Source organism: Orycteropus afer, unplaced genomic scaffold (genome assembly GCF_000298275.1).
Source record: "Orycteropus afer afer isolate SDZICR_OR568_19922 unplaced genomic scaffold, OryAfe1.0 scaffold00054, whole genome shotgun sequence".
Lineage (NCBI taxonomy): Eukaryota > Metazoa > Chordata > Mammalia > Tubulidentata > Orycteropodidae > Orycteropus > Orycteropus afer.
The window spans coordinates 9,431,122-9,458,113 of record NW_006921641.1 but is presented as its reverse complement, the minus strand read 5'-3'; the positions used below and the strand labels follow the sequence as shown (position 1 = coordinate 9,458,113).

The 26,992-nt window shown below is 37.9% G+C and overlaps 1 protein-coding gene across 1 annotated transcript in view; it reads left to right on the top strand.

Annotated features, from left to right (window-relative positions):
- CLIP4 (CAP-Gly domain containing linker protein family member 4) overlaps positions 1 to 26,992 on the top strand; it is a 90,509-nt gene that overhangs the window by 43,451 nt on the left and 20,066 nt on the right. The window contains exons 9-13 of the mRNA XM_007938815.2: positions 4,915 to 5,004; positions 5,808 to 5,951; positions 13,424 to 13,558; positions 16,652 to 16,775; positions 21,142 to 21,206. Of these exons, the coding sequence (XP_007937006.1) occupies positions 4,915 to 5,004; positions 5,808 to 5,951; positions 13,424 to 13,558; positions 16,652 to 16,775; positions 21,142 to 21,206 (558 nt within the window). The remainder of the gene's footprint in view (positions 1 to 4,914; positions 5,005 to 5,807; positions 5,952 to 13,423; positions 13,559 to 16,651; positions 16,776 to 21,141; positions 21,207 to 26,992) is intronic.

Genomic DNA, 26,992 nt, shown 5'->3' with positions numbered 1-26,992 from the left:
GATGATGGGCTCAAGTATAGCAGGGATTGTGGGGCTGGTGCGGGATCGGGCAGTGTTTCATTCTGCTGTGCATGGGGTCGCTATGAGTCGGATACGACTTGATGGCAGTTAACAACAACAACAATAACACAACATGTGAGAGACATTCATTTTTAAAGTCTTTAAAATTATACAGAGTTCATTAAAAAAATCCTTTTAATAACTTTAAGGATAGATTATTTCTGCATGTAAAAACTAAATATTGAAAAGTGTTTGCTTTATAAAAGCTTCTTTGTAGAGATAACATAATTCCAATAAAGAAAGACAATAGGATTTTGTTTTGGAGCTTAACAAAATTAAATATTTCATGGAAAATAAACAAATAAAATTCTAGGACGAGGTTCCAGATTCCTGCTACAGTGGGGTAACACATAATACCTAGCCTCTCCTACTGATTGCAACTGAAACCCTGGATTGGTTACATGGAGCAACTATCTGAGAACTCTGAGGAATAAATGGTAGTAAGCAATTAAGGAAGGAAAACATCTTAAAATACCACAAACCAGTTGTGAGTTTCCTGGAGTTTTTCTCACTCTCTCCAGTGTGGACTCAAAGGCAACCTGTAAATGGGAAGTGCACACCAAGTATAGACAGAATACTCCAAGCGAAGCCCTCTCATTCTGGTTGGAGGAACATGAAAGTCTCTAGACAGAGTGAAGGAAATCCTCTGCTTGCTTTATTATTGTTATTTTGGTTCTCTCCCACCCCAGTCCCTAAGCAATCCTGCATGGTATTATAGCAGTAGTGGATGAGCCAGGGGCCCTAACTCCTAGGGACTGGAAACCCTTGTCTGACCAGAGAAACTATGATTACAAGAACATGGATGGAATCCCATTAGTTTTTCTTCTCTTTTCCTGGTGCTTGGTACTGGAGGCAGAATTAATCTCAAGATGTATATGACAGAGTAGGGAAACTAAAGCCCAGGGTTCTGTTCAGAATTCCAGGAAGGGGTGTCTTGGGAGAGGAAAGTGTCAGGAGGAGATCACGGAGAGGAGGAAACTCAAGAAAGTGAACCCAAAATGTTGGATATGAAGCTTACTCCCAAATTACACATGCATAGATAAAACCATACAAAGCAAACCAGCATTCCATTCTGGGAAGTGCACCATCCAGGTCCCAGACTGACCGCTGTGTGGCACAGCACACAGGACAGATCCAAATAGCACTGCAAAGGCTTTGGAAACAACTGCTCTTATAACTACAGGGCAGCAAAGTTGGGTCTGACTGAGTCAATTGCTTGTTGAAACACAGCAAAGGAAAGCAAAACTCTTCATAGGATTTACACAAGAGTCCCATTACTCTAATATTCTAATATATTACTCTAATATTCAGAATGTCCAGGATACAAACCACAATTACTGAAAATATGAAGTGCTGGAAAATCTTTACATCTCACAGAAAGAGATAATCAAGGTATGCCCATCTTGAGATGACATGGATTTTACAATTATCAGATAAAGACTTTAAAGAATATATTATAACCATGATCTGAGAATACCGCCTCAGAAACCCAAGGAGAGGTCGCTATGAGCTGGAGTCGACTCGATGGCAGTGAGTACTCTTGAGGAAGACTTATTTGCCACCTGTAAAATGAAGGTGACCCAACCTTGCTTGCTGAAAGTGAAGATGACTTGCAACACTTACTGATGAAGATTGAAGACAGTCTTCAGTATGGTTTATACCTCAACATAAAGAAAACAAAAATCCTCACAACTGGACCAATAAGCAACATCAAGATAAACAGAGAAAAGATGGAAGTTGTCAAAGATTTCATTTTTCTTGGATCCACAGTCAACACCCATGGAAGCAGCAGTCAAAAAATCAGATGTCATATTGCACTGGGCAAATCTGATGCAAGGGACCTCTTTAAATTGTTAAAAAGCAAAGATGTTGCTTTTAAGACTAAGTTACACCTAACCCAAGCCATGGTATTTTCAATTGCCTCATATGCATGTGAAAGCTGGACAGTAAATAAGGAATACTGAAGAAGGACTGATGCCTTTGAATTATGGTATTGGTGAAGAATACTGGAAATATCGTGGACTGTCAGAAGAACGAACAAATCTGTCTTGGAAGAAGTACAGCCAAAATGCTCCTTAGAAGTGAGAATTGCCAGACTTTGGCTCCTGTACTTTGGTCATGTTGTCAGAAGGGACAAGTATATCATGCTTGGTACAGTACAGGGCCATTGAAAAAGGGGAAGACCCTCAACAAGATGGATTGACACAATGGCTGTGATGATGGGCTCAGACATGGTAGTGATAGTGAGGATGGTGCAGGGCAGGGCAGTGTTGTGTTCTGTTGCACACAGGGTCACTGTGAGTCAGAATCGACTTGATGGCAGCTAACAACAGCAACAACTTTGTGTTAGACTGGGTTCTCTAGAGAAACAAATGCCAGCAAAGCTTATATATGTGTGTGTGTATATATATATGTGTGTGTGTGTATATATATATACAGAGAGAGAGAGGGAGAGAGAGAGAGAGAGAGAGAGAGAGAAATTTATCTTAGGGAAATGGCTCACAAATGTATGTTGTTGTTATGTGCCGTCAAGTCAGACCCAACTCACACAAACGTATAGAAGCCAGCAAGTCCAAAGTCCCTGGAGGAAATGTCGGGCTGGAGGCAGCCTTAGCTTCCGCAACTGCAGGGGGCCGAGAAATTCAAGGCTGGCAGGCAGTACACTGGTTGTTGACTCCAACGAAAGATGAATCCAAGATCTCCAGGCCGAGCGGTGGGCTGCTCACTCATGGAAGGTTGTAGGCAGCACACCAGGGTCCTGATCCACAGAAGAATGTCTCTCTTCCCAGGATGTCCCTGGATATTCTGGAAGCAGGCCACACCGCTAGGGAAACTCCCCTTGGGCAGTTTGGCCACTCAGAACACAGTCATCTGATCCCATCATGGGAACAACCACACAGAACTGGGGTCTAGCCAAGTTGACACACAGCTCCAAATATCACAACCTTGAAACAAATGGAAAGAGAAATGTGCAGCACAGAAATAGAAGATAAGAAAAAAGGAACCAAATGATGTTTGTGCACATGGTCATGCACACACAAAAATGAGTACCAGTAACACTGGGGGACTCTGAATGAGAATGATGAATTTTATCAATGTCAGTATCCTGGCTTTGATATTATACTATAGTTTTGCAAAATGTTACCATTGGGGAAAACTAGGTGAAATATATGAGATATTCTTGTATTAATTTTTATAACTACAGATGAATCAAAAACAATCTCAATAAAAATGTCAAATAAAAAGAAAGAACCAAATGAATATTTTAGAACTGAAAAATATAACTGAAAAATAAAAAGATCTGCCCTCCCCAAAGCTCTGTTTTCCACCCCATCTATTCAGTTCATGCTATTCTAGTTCAGGTCCTCATGCCTGGATTATTGTAATAAATTCTAACTGTTCTTTGCTTCCCACCTCTCCTCCTCTAGTTACCTTCTAAACCTCGATGTTAGAGTAATGTTATCCAGCTGCAACTCATCCTCCGTTTCAAAGCCCATCAGAGACTCATTCTTTGTAGAAGAATTCTTAACCGAGCAGTAAAACCCCCTGAAATCATACCCTCAGCAGATCTGTCCAGTCTTAATTCTCTCAAATCCCCAAAGTATTTTTTATTCCAGCCAATTTACTCAACATTCTCTGATCATGTCTTTTAAGGGTTTTTTTTTTTTTTTTAACCATCTATCTAGAATGCCTCAGTTTTTCCTGGCCATACTGCCAGTATTCTCTGGAATAAATCTGATCCATTCCTCAAGACTCATCGCAGAATGTGATCTTGATGAGGCATTAATTTATCATTTTAGCTTCAATTCTTGTCTCCTCCTCCTCTGATAAGGAGGGTAGTACAGTGCACAATGCATTTTGACTGCTAATCAGAAGATTGGCAGTTCAAACCCACCAGCTGCTCCACAGAAAGAAGATGGGGCAATCTGCTTTCATAAAGATTTACCACTTGGAAATCCAATGGGGCTCACTATAAGTTGGAATCAACTCTATAGCAATGAGTTTGGTTTTTTGGTTTCCTTCTCTGTTAGTGCTCATCAAAAACACCTTCATATTTTATGTATGTCCATGTCTTTCTATCATAAGAAATTGAAAAGGTCCTGTCTCAAGCACATTTCTTAACCCAGAAAGCTTACTAAGTGAGTTGGAATGGATGTCTGTCAGAGTTTAAAACTGGGTGCAATCCATTAAATAATTTGGTTCTGTAAGATTGGAACAAAAGTCTTATTAAGATAGAGTGTTGCTCAAGAGGTTCTTTTTTATAAGACCAATGGCAGAGAGTGCAGGATTTCTTACTATCTGGACTCTGATTTAAATGAATACTCTTTATAATAATTTGCAAAAAATTTTATTCAAAATTCACTATCTAGATTGAAAATCCACTGTAATGAGTTTGAATGTACATATCGGTAAAATCATATAAATTACTTGCAAGTCCTGGTGAGTATGCATCAATTGTATCTCACATGTGATAAGTTTGCTTTACTTGCTAGCACTATGCAAACACATTAATGAGTGCATTAAGTATCAAACAACTAGGTAACTGTTGTAAATGCTTTATATTACTTTGAAATTCTTTGTGGATTGTTGCATAGATTTAAGAAATGTTAGTGATATTTGGGGAAATTGCTGGGGGGTTTTATATGAGCTGGGAATGCATTCTTACCTTTTCTGTTTAAATAATGAAATATTGGCTCCTACTGTCTATGAATTTGTTATGCAGCTTTGCTTTCAGAAATGGGTAATATTTAGATACTGAAGGATGCCTATCCCTTAAGAAACAAGTATGGTTTTATGTTTATGTTAAAAAAAAACCCTCTCTCTTGTTGAAAGTAGTACGTTTCTGTGTCCTAGGATTAATGACATCAAAAAGAAACAGTGCTTCTGAATCCACACTGTCATTACCCCCTGGTGAAGAATCAAAGACTGTAACAGAGAAAGATGGTAATATGATATATAACTTTCATTTTGCAAAATACTCATTGACCAATGGAAATTTAAAGTAATACAGTGGGAAATCAGTTTACATGGGGATTACATTTTAAAGTCAGTAGGAAAAAAAAAAAGCTTAGTAATAATAACCCTTGAAAATTCCTTTAGCAACTCATGATAAAGTGTATACATAGTTGTTTTTTATATTGTCCTTTATGTGATCTTATGTCTATGTAAATTACAGAATGAGTGGACTAGATTAAAAGAGAGGAAAAAAAGGAAATGCCATAGTGCAGATGACTTGACAGTATGTTTTAAGTTGCTGTTACTTGTCAAATCATTAGGTGAATAGGGCATGAGTAGAAAAGTCACAAGTTTCTTGCTTGCCTTAAAGTTTAACTCAAAAGATTTTAATAATTAAATATTTTTTCCCTTAAAACATGCTAATAGCTTTTTTTTTTGTACAAATGTGATAGGGCTCTATTAGCTCAACAAAAGTGAGGGGTGGGAGATAGTGGTGATTACAGTAGGTACTCAACTTTAAGTTAATTGATGTGTTGACCGACACTCTCTTTTAAAAAGGTTGTAATCCTACAGTCTGAATCCTTACAAAACAATTGCTTAAACCTAAAAGTTTATACATAAAATCTTTGCATATTTGGATGAAATCAAGCATTTAATCTGACACTAAATAATCCGTGACAAAGGAAGCTAATAGAGAGTTCAGAAAGATTTGCCTGGAAGAGCACCTCACACATGCACTGCTGTTCTCATTGCCGACCCTTTGATACGTTTCTTTCCTTTGCCTGTTTCAGTTACCCTGCTTGGATCCATCAGCAGTTCCTCCTCTACATCTTCTTTGGAACACAAACAGAGCTACCTCAAGAAATTGAGTGCAAGTAGCAATAGCAAGAAGACAATGAGCAAAAGCTCTTCTCTTTCATCTCGAGCCAGTGCTGGTATCTATGGCTTTTTCAACCAGGCTTTCTTGGTGTTTTTTATCTTGGTTTGTTTGTAAGTAGATTTGCTCTTTTTAAATGTGTAGAAGGAACCCTTTACTTCAATCAGATTGAACTACTTGCACTCTTCCCTGCCCCCACTCCCATCCTACCCCTTACACCCTTTGTAAACATATGTTGGATTTCTCTTCTTTTCTCGTATTACTCTCACCAGTTTTCTTGTCTGGACTGACTACTTCTCTTTCTGACATATCTAAGGCCTCCAGTCCTTTAAGGTTCATTGTAGAAATTTATGATAGATCCTCAGATACTTGGAAACTATTATGTTTTATTACTTCTCATTTCTTTTCTTATCTAAACCTTGTAATAATAACTAACATTTATTGCATACTTACTGTTTCAGCTACAGTGTTAGGCAGTTTACATACATTATTTCATTTAATTCTCAAATGTATAGGGTGGTTGTTGTTGTTATGTGCCGTCGAGTCAGACCCGACTCATAGCGACCCCTCCTTGGGTTTCCAAGGCAGTATCACTACGGAAGTAGATTGCCCCATCTTCCTTCTGAAGAGTGGCTAATGGGTTTGAACTGCCAGCCTTCTGGTTAGCAGTCAAGTGCCTTAGGCACTACGCTACCAGAGCTCCCAAATTTATAGGGTAGATACTGTTAATTATTCTCATTTTATGAATGAGGAAACTGAAGCTTAGGAAGGAAACCATTGGTCCACGGGCATATGGTTTCTGAGTGGCACCCCGGCCTTTGCCCTTGGGTCTGCCTGATGTTGTAGCCTGCACTCCCTCAGCTGCTGTTGTCTGCCTCTGTTGCCAGTACCTTTAGTTGTTCCTTAAGCACAGAGTCTGCAGATCCTCACCAGCCAGGTGATTCAGAGTTGAACTCACCAAAACCAAACCAAACTCACTGCCATCAACTTGATTCTGACTCCGAGCTACCCCCATTGGGTTTCCGAGGCAGTAAATCTTTATGGAAGTAGATTGCCTCATCTTCCTTCTGTGGAGTGGCTGGTGGGTTTGAATTGCCAACCTGTTGGTTAGCAGTCAAATGCCTTAGGCACTATGCCACCAGAGCTCCTTATAGAGTTGAACTATTGCTTCGATTGGCTCTCCATTTTATAAATAGAGGTTAAGGCAATGTGCGCAATTTTGGTTGTTGCTGTTGTTATTGGGCAATTTTGGTAACCACGTTTTATTGTTGGCTCAAATTGAGTCTGTTCAGGTCTCTTCATTTTGCTGCTGGATATAGGACTTTATATTTATTTTCATTTAATTTAATCTTACCAGTTTCATCCTATCTGGATTTTGTTCCTTGCATCTTGCCTATTAGCTTTGTGATATCTTTGCATTTAAAAAGCATGTTTCCTCTGTTTTTATCCAAGTGGTTGTTTAATAATTTATCTGGGAGAAGGCCAAAGACTCTTCCAGGTTGACAATGATAACCTGTTCTGGATATGATTTTTTCTTTTTTTTTTAAATTTTATTGTGACTTGGGTGAAAGTTTACAGAGTAAATTCATTTTCTGTACAGCAGCTTTACATATTTTATTTCATAACGTTGACTGCAATTACCCACAGTGTAACAGCTCTCTTCCTACTTCCTCCCTGTAGTTAGTCTTCCCTGTGTCCTTACCTCCTATGCACTTCTGCCCCCTGAGCTATCTCACTGTGTAAACACTGCCCTTCTGTTCTCCCATGATTGATTGCTCCAAGTAGTGTGTCTACCTGATGTAAATATTCACAACATATATCTGTCTGTTGTTTGGCTGGAAGCCAGAGGAGTGAGTTCAATTCCAGACGTGAAGTGTAACTAGGGGCCATAGTCTCAGGGGGTCTCACTGGGCTCTATCAGACCAGCAAACCTGGTCTCTTTTTTTTTAAAAAAAATTTATTAATGATTTTGAGTTTTGTTCCATATTGTTCTTCCATTCTATCCAGGATCTCCTACACCTATCACCTCCAAGTGGTTGACAGTGGTAGCCAGGTACCATCTAGTTCCCCTGGTCTCATCATCATATAGACTGGGGATTGCATGGTCCGCTAGTTCCTTGGACTAATTGTTTCCATGCGTTTTTGGTTTTCTTCATTCTTCTTTGTTCTTCATATGAAACAACGTTTTTATGTAGTATGTTATACCAGTTGAGCTTGATGTCCCCTGTGACCATGGTCCGGAGCCCACAGGTCTGACTACTTGCTCCCTCCAGGTAGCTGGCTGTGTCCAAGAAGCCACCACAACCTTGCCCCTTGTCGGCTCTACTATACACCTGGATATTCTTATAGCACATACAGATGCACATGTAGATTGTCATCTGCCAACCCTATGCATGGTCAAGGGCTAGATATGGTTTTTAACTAACTGTGAATCCTGCATCTAGTCCACATTTCTTCCATTATGTGTAAGAATATGTAAGACATTATCAAACTTCTTGTTGAAATCAACATATCTATTGCAGTTCACTTATTAACCTGTATAGCAAACTTGTCTAGAAAGGAAATGAAGCCATTTTGTCATAAATTGTTCTTAATGAAACTCATAATAATTACCAAATTCATATCCTAATATTTCTAATACTTGTATTGAACCAATATTTTATTATAAAATGTTCATGACAGGTTTTTTTTTTTTTTCCATTTTAAAATATTTTACTGATGGGAAAAACACCCCAAACCCTCCACAGAAACATTGACATATAATGTAAAATGTGGGACCCTAAAAGTTGGAGACCTAAGAGTTTTGCCTGAAAGTATTTACCTAGAATATTTATTGGAATAACTTCCCCCCAACTCCCAACAATTTCTTTTAAAGCTGTGAGGCACAGAGGTGAGAGGATGTAATGATGTATCAACTCTACTTGTCCCACTTCTTCTGCATTGTAAGACCACTTTCATTTGGCACTTGGGCTTTTGACATTTGTTTGATTTTAAAATTTATAGGTAGAGCTGTAGTTAATTTTTTTACCCTTTAATAAGATTACATATTAAATACTTCTAATAAGATTACATATTAAACTTTTTTTTTCTTTTTATGAATCTGAGAATAAGGTAGGCTTAAAAGTAGTGAAGATGAAGAAGAATTATCAATTAGAGAAAGAATGAGAAAGGGGACCTTTTAGAAAGGTAAGAACATTATGCTGAGTGAATTAAGACAGAAGGACAAATATTATATGATCCTACTTATATGCAATATCTAAAATAGGCAAGTTCATAGAGATAGAAGTTCATTAGTGGTTTCCAGGAGCTGCAAGAAGGGGAAGGAGCTCTGGTGGCGTAGTGCTTAAGGCATTTGACTACTAACCAAAAGGTTGGCAGTTCAAATGCACCAGCTACTCCGCAGAAGGAAGACTGGGCAATCTACTTCTGTAAAGATTGACTGCTTCAGAAACCCAGTGGGGGTTGCTATGAGTCAGAATCAACTTGATGGCAGTGAGTTTGGTTTTTGGTTTGGTTTGGGAGAAGAGGAGAATGAGGGGTTATTGCTTAAGTGGTATGGAGTTTCTGGTTGGGGAATTTATTTTGAATTGAGAAAAAGTTTGTGGAGATAAAGAACTCTGGTGGTATAATGGTTAAGGCATTTGGCTGCTAACCAGAAGGTCAGTGGTTTGAACCTGCCAGTTGCTCCACAGTAGAAACATGGGGCTGTCTGCTTTCATCAAGATTTATAACCCAGTGGGGGTCTCTATGAGTTGGAATCAACTCAGTAACAGTGAGTTTGGGTTTTGGTATTATAGAGGTGCACTGAGCGGTTAATTACTAAAAATACTGTTATTGTTGAGGTCTTGCGATGTTTTTGGGATTTACCAGCTTTCTGGTAAATACCCATGTAAGAAGAAAAGGGTGAGAAGAGGGCAAGGGGTGAGACGGAGAGCAAGTGTAGGAGATATGTGAGAGAAAGTCTGTGTTTGGACATTGCCTTAAGACATTTTTCTAGAGTGAGTAGGTACTCTACTTTTCTGTAGTTTTGCATTTGAAGGAGATGTGGACTGCAAAGATTAGACAATAATGAAAAGTTAGGATAACGAATTAAGGAGAGAGAGCAGCAGAAAGAAAGGGTTAAGGGAATGGGAGAGGTAGAGGAGGGAGTCTGTTCTCTGGGCCTCAGCCTCATTGTGTCCCATTCTTGAACTTGCCTTATTTGACCCATTGTCTATAGACAGCATGAGGACAGACCTGAGGATATGTGGTCACAGGATCTGGGTTTCAATCTAGATGCAACACATACTAGTTTTGAACACCGTGTCTTAGATAATTCTCGAGTTTGTTGTCATTTATAATTTTTATGAAAAGCACTTTGCACACTGTGAAATGCTATGGAAATATCACTTAGGATAAGTGGCTAGGGCCTTTTGGTATAGCACCTTATCCAGACCTCCTTTCTCTGTGGGTTTATATTCCTTCATTTGTTGCCATGTTTTTAGTTTCTCTTTCACAAGCAACTTCTCCTCCATACCATGCCTTCATCTGTAGTCTTCCAGGCCTTCTCAGATGACAGCTATTCTAATCTCTGTTTAAGTTCTAATGGAAGAAGATTCAAGGGCCCACCGCTTCTCTTTCACCTGTTGTATTTGAACAGCTTTCTAGAGTTAGTATTTTTGCTGCTTAACAATTGGCATTTCAGAGTTTAGGAGAACCTGCTGGCACAGCGGTTAAGTGCTTGGCTGATAACTGAAGGTCCATGGGTTGAGCCTGAAGTAGGACCAAACGTGGGTCCCTGCCCGGTGCGCAATCAGGCCAAAATAGTTTACACACTGAGTTACTAAGAGGAGAGAAAATTATTTATTGCAAAGCGGCAATGCAAGGAGACGGGGCAGTACCCAAATCTGACTCCCTGAATGGAGGTTGGGATACAGTTTTGTAAACTTCAGGAAAGGGGGATTATATATAGTCATAAAAAGTTCAGGAATTTGGGTGTGAATTAACTGGGGATTGGCTGAGGCTTCCTTTGCTTCGGTTTAAAGGGACAGTCGATTTTTAATGCAGTGCACTTGAGCACCAAATTAGTCACATTGGCTTCCTGTCATCGGCTGATTGGGGCTTGGGCAGAGGTGAGAATGTCATTTCCCAGAAACTTCATTCCTTTTGGCTCATTGCGCATGTCCATGAGCCAAAGTTAATTTTCAAGGTGTTTCTTATCTGTCTCCAACCGAGGTAACAGATAGGATGCAGACAGGATGTGGACTGAGCTTTGATTCATGAAGTATCGTGTCTGCCTATCTTTCTTAACCAGGGTGGAGGTGATAGTTGAGCTTTCATTCTATTCTGTTTTTAAGGAACTGAGTTATGTATTTACTTATCTGCCTTCAACTGAAGATGCAGGCTGAATTGATTCCACGTGGCATCAAACCCACTGGCCACTCTGCAGGAGAAAGATGTGGTGATCTGCTTCCATAAAGATTCCACCAAACCAAACCAAATCCATTGCTATTGAGTTGATTCTGACTCATAGTGCCCCCCATTAGGTTTCTGAGGAAGTAAATCTTTATGGAAGTAGATTGCCCTGTCTTCTTTCCATGGAGTGGCTGGTGGATTTGAACTGCCAACTTTCTGGTTAGCAGTCAAATACCTTAGGCATTGCTCCACCAGAGCTTCTTTCTGTAAAGATGATAGCCTTGGAAAACCTGTGGGACAGCTCTACTCTGTCCCATAAAACCCAACTTACTGCTGTCAAGTTCGATCTGATTCATAGCAACTCCTCCTTGGGTTTCTGAGGCAGTATCACTACGGAAGTAGATTGCCTAACCTTCTTTCTGAGGAGTGGCTGGTGAGTTTGAACCATCAGCCTTCTGGTTGGCAGTCAAATGCCTTAGGCACTACGTCACCAGAGCTCCTAGAACTCCTATGTTGTGTTGTTGTTATGTGCTGTCGGGTCGGACCTGACTCATAGCGACCCCTCCTTGGATTTCCGAGGCAGTATTATTACGGAAGTAGATTGCCCCATCTTCCTTCCGAGGAGTGGCTGGTGGGTTTGAACTGCCAGCCTTCTGGTTAGCAATCAAGTGCCTTAGGCACTATGCTACCAGAGCTCCCTAGAACTCCTATGGGGCAGTGAGTGTGGGGTTTTTGTTTTGTTTTGTTTTATTTTAGTGACCCTAGAGCTCCTATAGGGTCACTAAAACAAAACAAAACAAAAAACCCGCACTCACTGCCATCAATTTGTTTCTGACTCCTGGTGACCCCCATTTGGGTTTCAGAGGCTGTAAATCTTTATGGAAGTAGATCACTCAGTTTGACCTTTGGGTTAGCAGTCAAATGCCTTATCACTATGCCACCAGAGCTCCATATAGGATCGCACTATGAGTTGGATTGACTCCCAGTAATGGGTTTGATTAATTTTTTTAATGGATATTTCAGGGTTTAGGTTTTAATATAGATGAGAGAGAGTGGTTTTGTTTCTAAAGAGGAAGTCACTTTGGGGTAGCTGGAACTTTACAGCAATTATACCTTCAAATCACATTCTTGTATGTATTGTATTCACCAACTCCCAGGGAACTACTATAATTCTTACATTTTACTAGAACAGTGATTGGCATATTATGGCCCATAGGTCAAATTGGATCCGGTATCTTTTGTAAATACAGTTTTACCAGAACACAGCCAAGTCCATTTGTTTATATTCATCTGTGGCTGTTTTTGCCCTAGACCAGCAGCGTTGTGGTTGTGACAGAATCCGCATGACTCACAAAGCCTAAACTATTTACTATCTGGCCCTTCATAGGGAAAGGTTGCCGACTCACGTTCTAGTTTAGAGTGAACTAGGTAGAGTTGATACCAGGCAATCCTGGTAGAGTTGATACTTTATCAGGAATCAGGTTGTGCTAATTTCCCATGCTTACTCTAGGCAATACTTTTCTCAAGAAACCCTTCACATTCCCTTCCTTGACCTCACAAGTGAGAAATACAACTATAGATGGCATAGATAATGAAAAAAAAAATTGCCATTGAGTTGATTCCGACTCATAATCATCTCCATTGAGTCTCCAAGGCAATAAATCTTTACAGAAGTAGATTGCCTCATCTTCTGCCTGAAGAGCAGCTTGTGGGTTTGAACCACTGACCTTCTGGTTAGCATCTAAATGCCTTACTCAATACACCACCAGACCAAAAAACAAACAAACAAAAAAAACCTCACTGCCATAGAGTTGATTCCAACTCATAGCAACCCCTCCTTGGGTTTCCGAGGCAGTATCTCTATGGAAGTAGATTGCCCAGTCTTCCTTCTGAGGAGTGGCTGGTGGTTCCCACCAGCCTTCTGGTTAGCAGTCAAATGCCTTAGGCACTACACCACCAGAGCTCCCAGAAGAGCTCCTTATAAATAATGAAAGGCAACAAAAATCGAAATCCCCAATATTTAGCTTGTTTGGAACACATAGTGATACTTTGGCTGATGTGCTTTTTGAGTTTTTTCCTCCTTTGTTTTCTCTTCCCTTGTCCCACTCTGCCCCTTCACCTCAACCAATTAAACAGGTTTGAATTCCTCAGCAACATCCGTAGCAAATAGTACCCGCTGTGAAGGAGAACTCCACCTTGGAGATAGAGTGTTGGTGGTAGGCCAGAGAATTGGTACCATTAAGTTCTTTGGGACAACAAACTTTGCTCCAGGTAACTTATCTGTATATTCTTTGTTCAATTTGAATTCTTTACAATACCAAAGTTTTACAATTTTACATGTAAATAAAATTCAGTTTTAGAAAATTCTTGATTAAGAGTTCAACTATGGCACAGAAAAATGCACAATGATTAAAACTCAGACTATTTTTATTCAGGTTGACTGTTACCAGTATATTATTGTCTAATGTTAAAATTGTCACTCTCTGATTTTACTCTTACTGATTGCAGAATGTGCCAAGCAACAGGGAAAACTTTAGGATTAGATTTTTGCTAAGGATAATCTCTAAAATTAGTGATAATGAGTTAATTGAGTATCTTTTTATCAGAGTGACTTGAAGAGAAATGTACACAGGAGAGTTCCAAGGAAATTGAAAAAGATTCCACGTACTCTGGGACCTTAAAAAAAATACATGTCTGCATATTTTTATATTCATTCCAAGTTAGACTTAATACTGTGTTTACAAAGTAAAGATTATCTTTCTTTTACATTTTCAGTAATTGTGATTTCAAATAGAAGCCAGTTGAATGAAACCATGTTCTATATGTTTTCAATAGCAATATACTATTTTGACACATGGTGGCATTGCAGCCTTTTAGGAAAATATAACTTAGAAAATTGATTTAAAAAAAAAAAAAAGTTTGTAACGTTCTGTCAAGAACGGTGAAGTATCTGAGATTTTACTCAAATTGAAAACTAACAAGTTAGCCTGCCACGGATTCATGGATGTTGGCAGAAGATATAAGACTCTTGGATCAGAGACAAAGGACTTTGTTACTCACAGAAATAGCCATAGCTAGAGCATTAGCATTTTCTTGTTCTGGTTCCTTAATCCAAAATTCCCACAGGATGATACAAAGAGGGCCAAGTGACACCTGCACACTTCATGATTTATGTTAGAAGAACCCTGAGCTTAAGGAATCTGAACCTTATGCTGAACAGTAAGCATGCTTGTCTTTTCTTCTGGAGGGAAACACTATCTCTATCCTCCAAGGCTGTCCTCTATACAGACATCCATGAGAAGACAGCTTGGGACAAAGGCAGTCAATCCCTCTACCCATCAGACATGCAGAAACGCAAGTGTGCCATAGAGAACTGTCTCCCAACACATTCTTCTTTTGTTAATACTACTTTTAATTGCAGTTCAACTAATTGATTTGAAATGAGTTGCATGTTTTATAATTCACGTTTCTCTCAAGTATCCAGGTATTAACTGAGATTAGTTAGGATGTTCTTAAAAATACTTCTTAAATAAAACTTGGTACCTCAAATGTAGGTTAATTTTCTCAATGACCATATTTTTTCCCTCTTAAATTAAGCAAAGCTAGAATGATTTGATTCTTAGGATACTGTCTATCCTTTCAGGTTGACTTTTAATTTTTAAATTCCTAATGTGTAACATTTTAGAAATTTGGGAAATAATATGCAAATCTAATAAAATTGGAAACTTTTTTCTTAAAGTCATTTGGCCCTTAAGAAAGAAGCATGTATTTCAAATTTAGGTCAAACAATTCTTCTGAACAGTGAGAATGTCTAAGCTTTTTATAAATCATAAGATTTAGTCCTAAGAAGAGGTCATGTTTAGCCTTTTCAGTGTTTTTATCCATACCACCTCTGGAAGAAAATGAACATTTAAATGGTAAGATACTCATTCCACACCACTACCATACAATGTGTAGCTACTGTTGTTAACACTTGTCAATGTATTTCTGCTATGTTACACATTTTCAAGAGATTGGTTATTGCAGAACACCAAAAAGCAGTTATATGGTAAATTAAAATAGGAATGGGCAAAAATTATGTAGGAAAACATCAAAGGAAGAAGGAAGTAAAACTTGATAAATTGTGACTGTGGCATTCAGAGAAATTGAGTGGCAACCAGACGAATCTGGTTTACAACATTCAGAAATGTGATAACCTGTTTTCAGAGCATTAGTATGACTGAGCAATAGGTTTGTAGACATTGCTCTGTACCTAGTCATAGTAGGACTATGTGAGTATAAAAGGTCATTAGTTTTTTAACCTTTACCCCAGTACCTGGAAATAGGGTCAGGTGTCATTTTTTTTAACAAGAGGGAAAAGAAATTAAGAACTTCTTCCAGCTTCGTGTTTTAGAGTTTACATAATTGACACTTTGAACTAGTAATCTGAAAGAAACCAGTATTTTTGTATTTTGTAAGTTGCAATATGTTTTTCAATATCTCTGTCCTTATATCTTGTTTGATATTGATCAAAAGAGACCAAATACATTTGCTACTTTACTCTTCTTTTAAATCACAGTTATTTAAAAGAAGATGAGATGTTTTTAACTAGTCTTGAAGCACCCTCAGTTCTAGAATTTTTACTTTAGGAATGTTTGCCCATTTACTTAATATTGGGATAAACCATACCCAAAATACACTCACTACTATAATTTTAGGCTTCCGAGAAAAGGAAATCCTTTACTTCCCTCAGAGTGGGTCCTTTCAAATACTAAAAAGCCTTTCAGAAAATTCTTCCTGTTAGCTAACCTAAATCTTCTCAGTTTTGTTAAAAATTATTTTTCCTTTCATCCTAGATAGGGGGAAGAAAAGCAGAAAATTACCATGATGTGTAGTGGTATTTTCCACATTATTCTCATTCTTTCTTAATTATCTAGGGACTGTTTATGGTGTTCTAGTATTGAAAGGGTATAATGACAAGCTTGCATATTCATTTTATGATATATGCATCTGAATATTATGCTACACTTTTCTCACTAAAACACACTATATGACAATGTTAAGGACAGTTTCTTATTTGGTATAGTTTTTAGATACATTTTGATCATAATAGCTAATAGCTAATCCTTGCCAAATTTGTGTTTGTGCATTTTATTTTCTTCCCTTAATGTTCCTCTCTGCAATTACGCTGGTAAAATGTATTTCCTGTTTGCTTTTCAAATTTTATTATTATAATTTTATTATTTGAAAGCTTAATGATTATGATGATCTTCCATCATTCCAGTCATTTGTGAAAATGTAACACCATCTAGTCTTTGGGTTTATATAATAGCATAACAATTTTGTGTAAAGTGTATATGCTTTTAAAATATTCGTGTTTTCTAGGGTATTGGTACGGTATTGAGCTTGAAAAACCCCATGGTAAGAATGATGGTTCAGTTGGAGGTGTGCAATATTTTAGTTGTTCTCCAAGATATGGAATATTTGCTCCCCCATCCAGAGTGCAAAGGTGAGAAAAATGGAATTTGTGAGTATTCATAAGCACCTTTTGTGATTTTCTGTGGTTTCTGGTTAGATATGTAGGGCCAATCTTCTTTCAAGGGGTTAACCGACCACCTTCTTCAGAGAGAAGGCCCATGGAAAGCTAAATTTGCTTTACTGAGGATTTGCAATTTTAAAAACCTCCTTTATTCCTCATTTGCAAACCCTATGAGTATGCGTAGGCTATTAGAAGTGGCGTTTGCCGCTAAGCACAGTGAGAGCAGCAAGCTTAATCTGTCATGCAAACAAAAGTAAAAATGCTCTCTGATTGCTTCAGTCACATCCTAACCACATTAAATCTCCTGCCAGCAGGCACCCCATTCATTTTCCTACAAACCTAATGGAACCCAAATGGCTTTTGCCTCTAATTTCTTTAGTTTTCAAAAATAGATAGGCAGTAGATCCTTGGGGGAAGTGAAGCTTCAAGGATTTATATATAACGTACCTCCTTGTGTTCCTTCTTAAGATAGTATACTTTTATACTAATTCACTTGGATTTTAAAAAATAAGTTGAGCAGAAACAAGTCCTCATGAAAAAACTCTAGGTACTGTTACATGAAATGATTTCCCCTATATGCTGAAAGAAGTTGGCTTGGTCTGCTTTTTAGTGAATAGGAAATGGGACAATAATTGTTCAAAATAACCTGTATGGTATAAATAACCACAGTCGTGAGAATAGACCTACAGTCACGATCTAGGAGTCTCTTTAGTTTCTTTCCATAAAAATCCAATATAAATTGTGTGGCACTAGATAGTCTGACAGATGTTCAAATGTATTATTTCAGATTTTCTTGTGACATAGTTTTCTTTAAAAATGTCTATACTTTCACATTATATTTTAGTTTTCTTTTTTAGTGTACCTGGAATAATTTTTGTTTTTTTTTTCAATGAAATCTGTTATAATAAACATTGTTACTTCCTTCTGGCAAGTTTAACAGTTTTTACATCTATTTTCTTCCTCAATTAATTTTTCTTATTAAATAATTATATGTAATTTTTATATTAATTACTTTTATTCTATGATATATTTGATGTAATTCTTTTATTATTTATGATCATACAACATTTAACATATAATGCTTTGTAGTTTATAGAGTATCTTCACTGAAATATTGTTTCATTCAATCCTAATAAATGTTTAATCAGGCAAGATGGGAAACAACAATCACTATTACAAACACTGGTTGGGCATTTAATAAATGGAAAGTACAGTGGACTTTAGGTGCATATCTCACTGGTCTCCCCAAAACAGGGACTTGGGTATTATGATCATTCCCATTTTGCAAATGAAGAAACAAGTTTCAAATGATAAAGTAACCTGGCTAAGGGATTTACTCAACCTATTTGTTATTTTAATTGTTTTTGTAAGCCCCTTCTTTTAGACGGTATTAACTAATGAATAGCTCTTGTTCAGGGCACTGTTTTAAGTACTGTACATATATTAAAGAAAAAACCAAACCCAAACCCATTGGCATTGAGTCAATTATGACCCATAGTGACCCAGAGGACTGAGTAGAACTGCCCATCCATATGTATATTAACTCATTTAATCCTCTCCAGCAACCTGATGAGTGGAGTACTGTAATCATCTCTTTCACAGATGAGGAAAGTAAGGCACAGAGAGGTTAAGTGAACTGTGCAGATGTGCACAGTTGCCAAGGGGGATTTGAACCCAAGAAAGTGTGCTCTTAACCATTACCTCCAAAATAACCAAAACCAAACTCATTGCCATTGAGTCAATTCCAGCTCATAGCGACCCCCATTGGTTTTCTAGGCTGTAAATCTTTTTGGAAGTAGATTGTCCCATCTTCCTTCTGCAGAGTGGCCGATAGGTTTGAAATGCTGACCTTCTGGTTAGCAGCCAAGTGCCTTATCCACTACGCCACCAGAGCTCTTTAACCATTACCTGGTAATAGTTAAAAGAGGATCCAGTGACTTTCTTTAGGAAAAAGAATCTTATAAACGATTGATTTGGGAATAAAATCCATGCTGAGTCACCAGCCTACTGTGTTCTTACATTTGAGCACATCTTCATGAATACCTTATAACAATCTCTTACAAGTTTTGTTTGCCTCCCAGTTATGAGGGCTCAGATTCTTTTTTTTTTTTCATGTTTGATTATCCAGAGACCATACTGTAGCATGTGATAGGCACAATAAATATTGACCAAATAAACTGATCCCTAGTTCAGTGCTTTTTATGCTGTCATAGCTTTTTCTTCTCCTTTATATTGTGAAGCCACTTTCTTTCTCATGGCTTCATGGTTTTTCTCACGTTGTTTATGGGACACACTTTTCATCATCATCATTATTTATTTATTTATTTATTTTTTACTTCTCTCCTGTTTGGTCTTCTTTAAGGTGGTTCATGTAAAAGCAGCCTCTCTTCTCCCTTAAAAGAAACAGGACTCTCTTAATGAACTGCTATCTCGATCCAGCTGTCTTCCTGTCATCTTCTGATTGTCTCATTCATCATCATCAAATACTATTAAGTGTCTTTTAGCACTTTGTGCTGTGCTAGGCATTCCATAAACAAAAAAAACAGACACAGTCTCTGATTTTGTGGAGTTTCTAATCTAAACTAGCGTTGGAGCTCTTTAAAGACACCACAGATCTGTAAGATGGAAGAATAGAGTGAGAGGAAAAACGTGAAACAAAATCCAAAAACTCAGTAATGACCAGAATTACTCGTTGGATGGAATCTGGTGAGACCCCCAATAGTATGGCCCTGGGATACATTCTGGGCCTGGAATAAAACTCTCTCCCAGGGGCAGGCTCTCAGCACAGTAATAACCAAGATGTACATGCAGACCACCCAACCCAGGGTGACACACCCACATACTCTATGGAAATGCATCCCTTGGAGCAATCAACCACCGGGCACCAGAGGGGCAACATTCCCACGGAGGAAATGCAGGACACACAGGAGTGCATAACTATGAAGGGCATGGGGTGGAGGGGGCAGTTACTGGGCAGGGAGGGGAGGAGACTGGGTTAGGGCTGGACATGGTAAATGGGGAGTGGAAAATAAAAAAGATGGAAGCATTTTAAACTAGGGGCTGCTTAGGGGACAGTCTTAATGAGGTAGTAACCAGCCACAGTCTCATCTTGCATGTCCTTCTTCCTCAGGATTATAGCTGCCCTTTTGTTGTTGCTTTGCTTTCTGTCCATTTTTAAAATGTGCCCCCTGTCCCAAAATCTTTGCTTTGGATGGCTATCTAGACCCATCTACCTCCAGACAATGTTCATCTCTCCGGTTAACACCTTTTCTTCTGCTAAAGGATAAATCAGTCATTAGTACTTTAGAGAAGCTCTAAGAAAACTTAATGATTGTATCAAATGTGACCTGATCTATATAATATAATAAATAAGTATTGCCCAGATAGTCTTCATTAGTATAGTATTTCATTTTCTCACCATTAGGTACTTGTTACTAATGAACTGATCACTTTTTAGATTATGTTCCTCTCAGCTGTCCCTCACTACTTAAATTCAAATATCTGCCCTGTTCATCAAGCCACTATCTTTGTGTCCATCAGTCTCTCATGATTGTTGTATGCTGTATATCATTATAAATGATTACTATGAATTGCAAGATGAAATTGCAAATACTGCAAGAGTTGTGGCTTTCTAGATAGTAATAAACTATGCTGGAGGTAGTGATTGACAAATGAAAGGCCCACAGATTTAGATTAGTAAACAGTTGAAAGTGAGGCTGTTAGGACTGGCCTTTAAAAAAAAAAAAAAAAGGAAAGAGAAAAGGAATGAAATGAACATCAAAAAATAAAGAGAAACCTGTTGGGAAAGTGGCCTTTAAGGTTGTGCTTAGAGTCAAACAGAAAGTAAAGGATGTTGAATTGTGTTAACCATACAGTTTCATCAGAAAATCACACATACGTAAAGCAGCCCAATGTCTTTTTTTCCCTTCACTTTAAAAATTAGTGATATTTTCACAATAATAATCAAGCATTTGTTAAATATAATTGAAAATAAACTTCCTTTTGTATTTTTAGTTTCACTTTTGAAAATTCGAAAGAAATAAAGTTGGGCCTCTGTTTTAAGTGAATTCACTTTAAGTTGATTTTTTTTTTTAAAAGTATTAATTATCCTTGGATAACAGGAACTTTTCTATTTGATTATTGCCTGTCTCCCATACTAGATTGAATCTCATCCCTAGCTCATAATAGGTGGGTTCTCAATGCTCAATAAATGTTTGTTGAATGAACGAAATAACGAATAACAATCAATGTGAGAACCTCAGTAGAGAGCCAGTCTTAAATCTTAAGATCAGCTGTTCCTAATGAGATGTGCATAATTTGTTTGTTTTATTCATAGAATAACAGATTCCCTGGATACACTTTCAGAAATTTCATCAAATAAACCGAATCATTCTTATCCTGGTAAGATTACAGTTTTGTGTTCCTAATAATTATTCCTTTGCTTTTATTTATTGAAAAGTTTTTATTGTGAAGTATACGTGCATGAAAAATTATATGAAATGTATTTCTAGAGTTCATATAGTCCTACAGCAAACATGTTACCCACCACCCAGCGGAAGATGATGACCTATACGATAGAAATCCCCTGAATATACTCCTCCTAGTTTCACTTACCTTTGTCTTCATATTCTCCATCCTCAGTTTATGACTGTCTTGAATTTTTTATTAATTATTATTTGCCTTTCTTTATATTTTTATTGCTCACATATAAGTATCCATAACTGATAAATGTTTAGTTTTGTTTGTTGTTTTTTATTCATACTATACTATTATTTAGTGTTACATTGAAATACATTGTTTATTCATTTGATAGCTGATGGATAGTTGGGTTATATCCTTTATTTTATTTTATTTTTTTTTTGCTATTAAAAAACTATGCTGTACATGACCTGGTGCACATGTGCAAATGCTCCTCTAGGGTGTACAGGCAGAGGACATATCTTCCTCTTCCAGGGTTGTGCCAAACTCCAGTGCACACTCAGTAGCAGCGGGCAAAGGTCTCTGTTGCTTGTCACCTTGCTATATTGCTTGATTTAGAAGCTTTTCCCATCTGATGGTTGGAAATAATAACTCATTGTAGTTTTAATTTGCATTTACCAGGTTAAAAATGAGGTTGAATGTAGTTTGATGTTTATGAGCCATATATGTTTCCTCTTTTATAAAGTATTTTTTCAAATCTCTTGCCCATTTTCTTTTGAGAAGTTTGTCTTTACCTTATTAATTTGTAGGTTTCTATATGTAGTATGTGTATTAATCTTTTTACTATTATTATTTGTTGTACTATGACTTGCCTTTCTTTAAAAAATATTGCTGTGATAAAATATATATGACAATTTCCATTTTAACAATTTTTAAATATGTAATTCAGACACATTAATTATATTTACTATGTTGTACACCCATCACCACTATCCAGTTCCAAAAGTTTTTTTATCACCTCAATGAGAAACTGAGTGTCCCTTCAACAATAGATTCCCATTCCCCTTATTCCTCAGTCTCTGCCACCCACTAATGAACTTTTTGTCTCTATCCATTTGCTTATTCTCAGTGATTTCATATACATGGGATCATACAATATCTGTCCTTTTGTCTGACTTACTTCACTTGGCATAATGTTCTCAAGGTTTACTCATGTTGTAGCTTGTATCAGAACTTCATTCTTCTTTATGGCTGAATAATATTTCATTGTATGTATATAACACATTTTGTTTACCCATTCATCTGTTGATGGAAACTTGGATTGTTTCTACCTTCTGGCTGTTTGAATAATGCTGCAATAAGCATTGGAGTATAGTGGGTACTAGTCTTTTGTCAGTTTTATGTGTAGCATATATTTTTGCCCAGTTTGTAGCTTTTTTTTTTTTTAATTGATGTCATCTGTTGTTAATGAACTTAGATTTTTAATTTTTAAAGTTAAAATTAGCAATCTGTTCCATTAGGATTTGCATTTTTTATCTTAAGAAGTCTTTTCCTAAAATGGACATCACAAAGGTATTCTTTTATTATTGCCTTCTGAAAGTTTTATACTTTCACCTTTCACATTCAATATTAAGGGATTTGTCTTCAGTTTCACTGATAATGTCTCCATGGATTCAGTTCTACTTCTTTGTCCTTCCAATGCATTATCTAATTCTGAGATTTTGGTGTTAATGTTCCAGATTTTTGGATTTGCTGTTTTTGTGTGGCTTCTAATTGTCTATTTATTTTGTCAATTTGTTCTTGTATTGTTTTCCTAAATAGTTTTGGAGTTTTTCATCTGTATTTTCTTTGGTTTTGTCTTTGTTTTCCTTTATCTCTGTATCTATCTGCTGAAGAGTCATAAGTATAATTTCTTTAAATTACTTATCAGGTCTTTCCATTACCATTTCTTCTGGAAGATTTTCTGGCCCTGTATTTTGGTCACTTGAGCCATCTTGTTCTGTTTTTTTTTTTTGTGTGTGTGTGATTTGAAGTCTGTTATCTCTGAGGGAGCTCTGGTAGTGTAGTACCTAAGGCATTTGACTGCTAACCAGAAGGCTGGCAGTTCAAAACCATCAGCCACTCCTCAGAAGGAAGGTTGGGCAATCTACTTTCATAGTGATACTGCCTCAGAAACCCAAGGAGGGGTTGCTATGAGTTGAGATTCACTTGACGGCATTGAGTTTTGTTTTTTGGTTATCTCTGAAATATTGTTATGTTCTTGTATTTATTTGTTAATTAAATATTGGTTTGGTTCACCCTGATTTTTTTATTTGTTTTATTTTGATATATCTGGGCTTTTGGGGTAGGCGTACTACTCTGCTAGTTTGGCAGCACTGGGGTGCTCACCACCTGTCTCTAGGTGGATTTGGTAGTGGGTGGCAATGTGAGTGTGCATCAGTTTGTTGATTGTGTAGAGCAGCTGAGGGCAGGCTGTGTGCATGTTGGCTGGTGTCTGTTGTTGATCCAGTGGTGCTGGAGCAGGTAGTGGCATGTGCCCTGTGGGTGAGGCAGCAGGTGTTGTGGGTGTGGTGGGTGTGGCTAGGCAGGGTTGCTCGCTCCTTACTGATAGGGCAAAAGAAAAAAAGGGGAGGGAGAAAGGGGGGAGAAAAAAGATCGTGCAGCAGCAGGCATAAGCACTTGCCATCAGCTGCAGAAGTGGCTGTGCTGACTGAGGAGACAGTGGGGGCGTGGCTGCCAATCCATGACACTGTGCACTGCCAACTGCAGAGAGGAAGGCGTGACCCACAGCCCATGTGAGTGCGTGCTGCTGACCAAGGAGGCAGTGGTTACACAGCACATGACCCATGAGAGCATGCCCTGCAGAGCTCAGAAGTGGCAGGCTTATGGTGCTCCATCTATAGGAACATGCCTCAGGCCACTGGGGAAGCAAAGCAGGAGGTGGGGGACCATGCAATTGGGGGAGGTGGGCTGGTAGCAGCATTCTGCAGGGGAGGGGTTGTGGGGGGATTCACTGGCTCCTGAGTGAGTAGGGGTTGGGGAAGCTATGACCCTGGTCACTGGGCGGGTGAGTGGGGTTAAAGAGGCAGAATGCATTTCTCTGGTTGCCAGTTACTGGTGTGATTGCCTGTGCATTCCTGTGCAAATTCAGCCAGTTATCTGGTTCCTGCCTGACTCATTGCAAGGTGAGGGGCTCTTGGAATCCAGTGTATCCAGCTGCCACCCCACAGGCCCTCCTCCCCATGTGGGTCCCCTACCCAAATGACTAGGGACCACAGCCAGTGAGTGGTTTATCTTTATTTACTTGCTCCCTCCCTGCTCTGTTGTCACCTGAGTCTGGAGTTCTAGCCCCCTTTCCTCCACTTCCCTTCCTTAGATCTCTTCCACTTCCCTTCCTTAGATCTAGCTGTATGCTGCTCTCCTTACTTCACTCTGGGTTTGTCTACACTGTATCTCTGACTTATTGGGGATTCCGCAAAGTTGCTTTCCTATGACTCAAAATGGCTGCTCTATGCTGCGTTGTCTGGGAGAGCACCTCTGCACCTTTCTTCCATCAGTATTTGGTCTACTTTTATCCTTTCATTTGATGTTAGGGTTCCAGGACCATTATCTGTATCCATTTTACTTGGTCTCTCGGGTCTTTGTTGTAGAGGGTAGGTGTAGAATATGTAGCTAGATCACCATCTTAACTCCACCTCAGCCTTTCACATTTAAGTTGTCAATCTACCTGTAATTGTTTTTGTGTATAGTAAGGATCTAATTTCATTTTTTTCCCCCAAGTGGATAACCTTTTGTGAAAAGTCTGTTCTTTGTTCATAGATCTGCTTTGCCTACATTATCACAAATCAAGTACATTTATATGTACTGTTACGTTACTAGCCTCTCTGTTCTGTCCTAGTCCTCTACTTTGAAATCTTTGTTCTTACTTTAGTTAGTATGGATTTCTAGCCAGACTTGATAGCTGGTAAATTAAGACTCTCCCTCCCCTAGCTACACACACATACCTTGTTATTATTCTTCAGGAATGTCTTAGCTCTTGATGGCTTTTGTTCTTCCTTATGCATTTGAAATCAACTTGGTAACTGCCCTATAGGCTTTCCTAGGCTGTAATTTTTATGAGAGCAGATTGTGAGGTCTTTTCTTCTGTGGAACCACTGGTGGGTTTGATCCACTGACCTTTTGGTTAATAGCCAAGTGTTTAACTGTTGTGCCACCAGGGCTCCTTAAGCTTATGCTAGCTTATAAAATTAGTTGAAGAATATTTCTTCTTTTTCTTTTTGTTCTTCTTCTTCTTCTTCTTCTTTTTTTGTTTTTTTTTGCCTTTAGGAAATATTTGTGTTAGTTGGGAATTGTCTGTTACAAGACTTTTAGATTGCCTGGGGCTATGTTTTCTATTTCATTTCATTATTGATTCCATTTCTTTAAAAATTTTAGAACTATTTAGGTTTTTCTTCTTGAGTTGGTTTTAGTAGTTTTTTGTTTTTCCAGGAATTTATCTATTTTATTAAAAACTTTCAAATATGTTGGCAGAAATGTATTACAAATATCCTGTTCTTACATGTTTCATATTTAATCTCTATAACCTTTGTACTTATTTCCTCCTTTCCTTTCATTTCATTCTCTCTCTCTTATCCCCTGTTTAATCTTGTCATGAGTTTGGTATTTTCCAAGAACCAATTTATGATTTTGTGGACTCTTTCTACTGTACGTTTGAGTTGGTCCCTGGCTCATGGTAATCCCTTGCACAGCAGAATTGGACTGTTGTCATACATAGGGCTTTCACTGGCTGAGTTTTCAATGTAGATCACTGGGCCTTGCTTCTTAATCTCTGTTAGCCTGGAATCTCCACTGACAACCGTTCTGTATAATAACAGTGCAGGCCCCTCTGACAGATGATTGGTGACTGTGCTTGAGGTGCATTGGCTGTGTGGAACCTGAGTCTCCACATGCGAGGAAAGAATTCTACCACTGACCTACCTCGTCTCCTTCCTGCTCCTTTCTTCAGGTTTATTCTGCTAGTTTTCTAACTTTTTGGGTTGGATACCTGTTTCATTAAGTCAATCTTTTCCTCTTTCCATGTTACCATTTAAGGCTATATATTTCTGTTTTCCTGCATCTCACAAATTTGTATACATAGTATTCTAGTGTTCAGTGGTTCATTTTATATCCATTATAATGTTTCTTCTTTGACCTATGAGATGTTTAAAAGTGTGTTTTAAATTTCCAAGTTCATGAGGATTTTCTAGTTCTCTTATTATTCTGTTTCTTAAAGGCAATGTGATAAGAGAATGTGATTGGTATAAATATTTGTTGAGCCTAACTTTATGGTCTAGCACAACATTTTGACAAATATTGCATGTGTGCTTAAAGTGAATATGTATTCTCAATTGTGTTTAGTATTTTAAAACAAGTTCGTTAACTGTACTGTTTAAATAGATATCTTTATGAAATTTTTTGTTTGCTTGATCTGTAAATAGAGAAATCTCTCATTTGTCATTTTCTCTTTGAGTTTTATAAATGTTTGCTTTGTGTGGTTTGAAGCTACATTTTTAAATGTAGCTTAAGTTTAGAATTACTATACATTCTTGTGAGTTGAACCTTTAATCGTTGTTTAGTGATTCTCTTTTCATGTATTAATTCTTTTGCTCAAGGATTTGCCTAATACATCTTTTCTATCCATTGATTTCTATCCTTTCTTAGGATTTTGAAATATTTTCTCATAGAATATAGTCGGATTTAGGAGCTCTGGTAGTGTAGTGCCTAAGGCA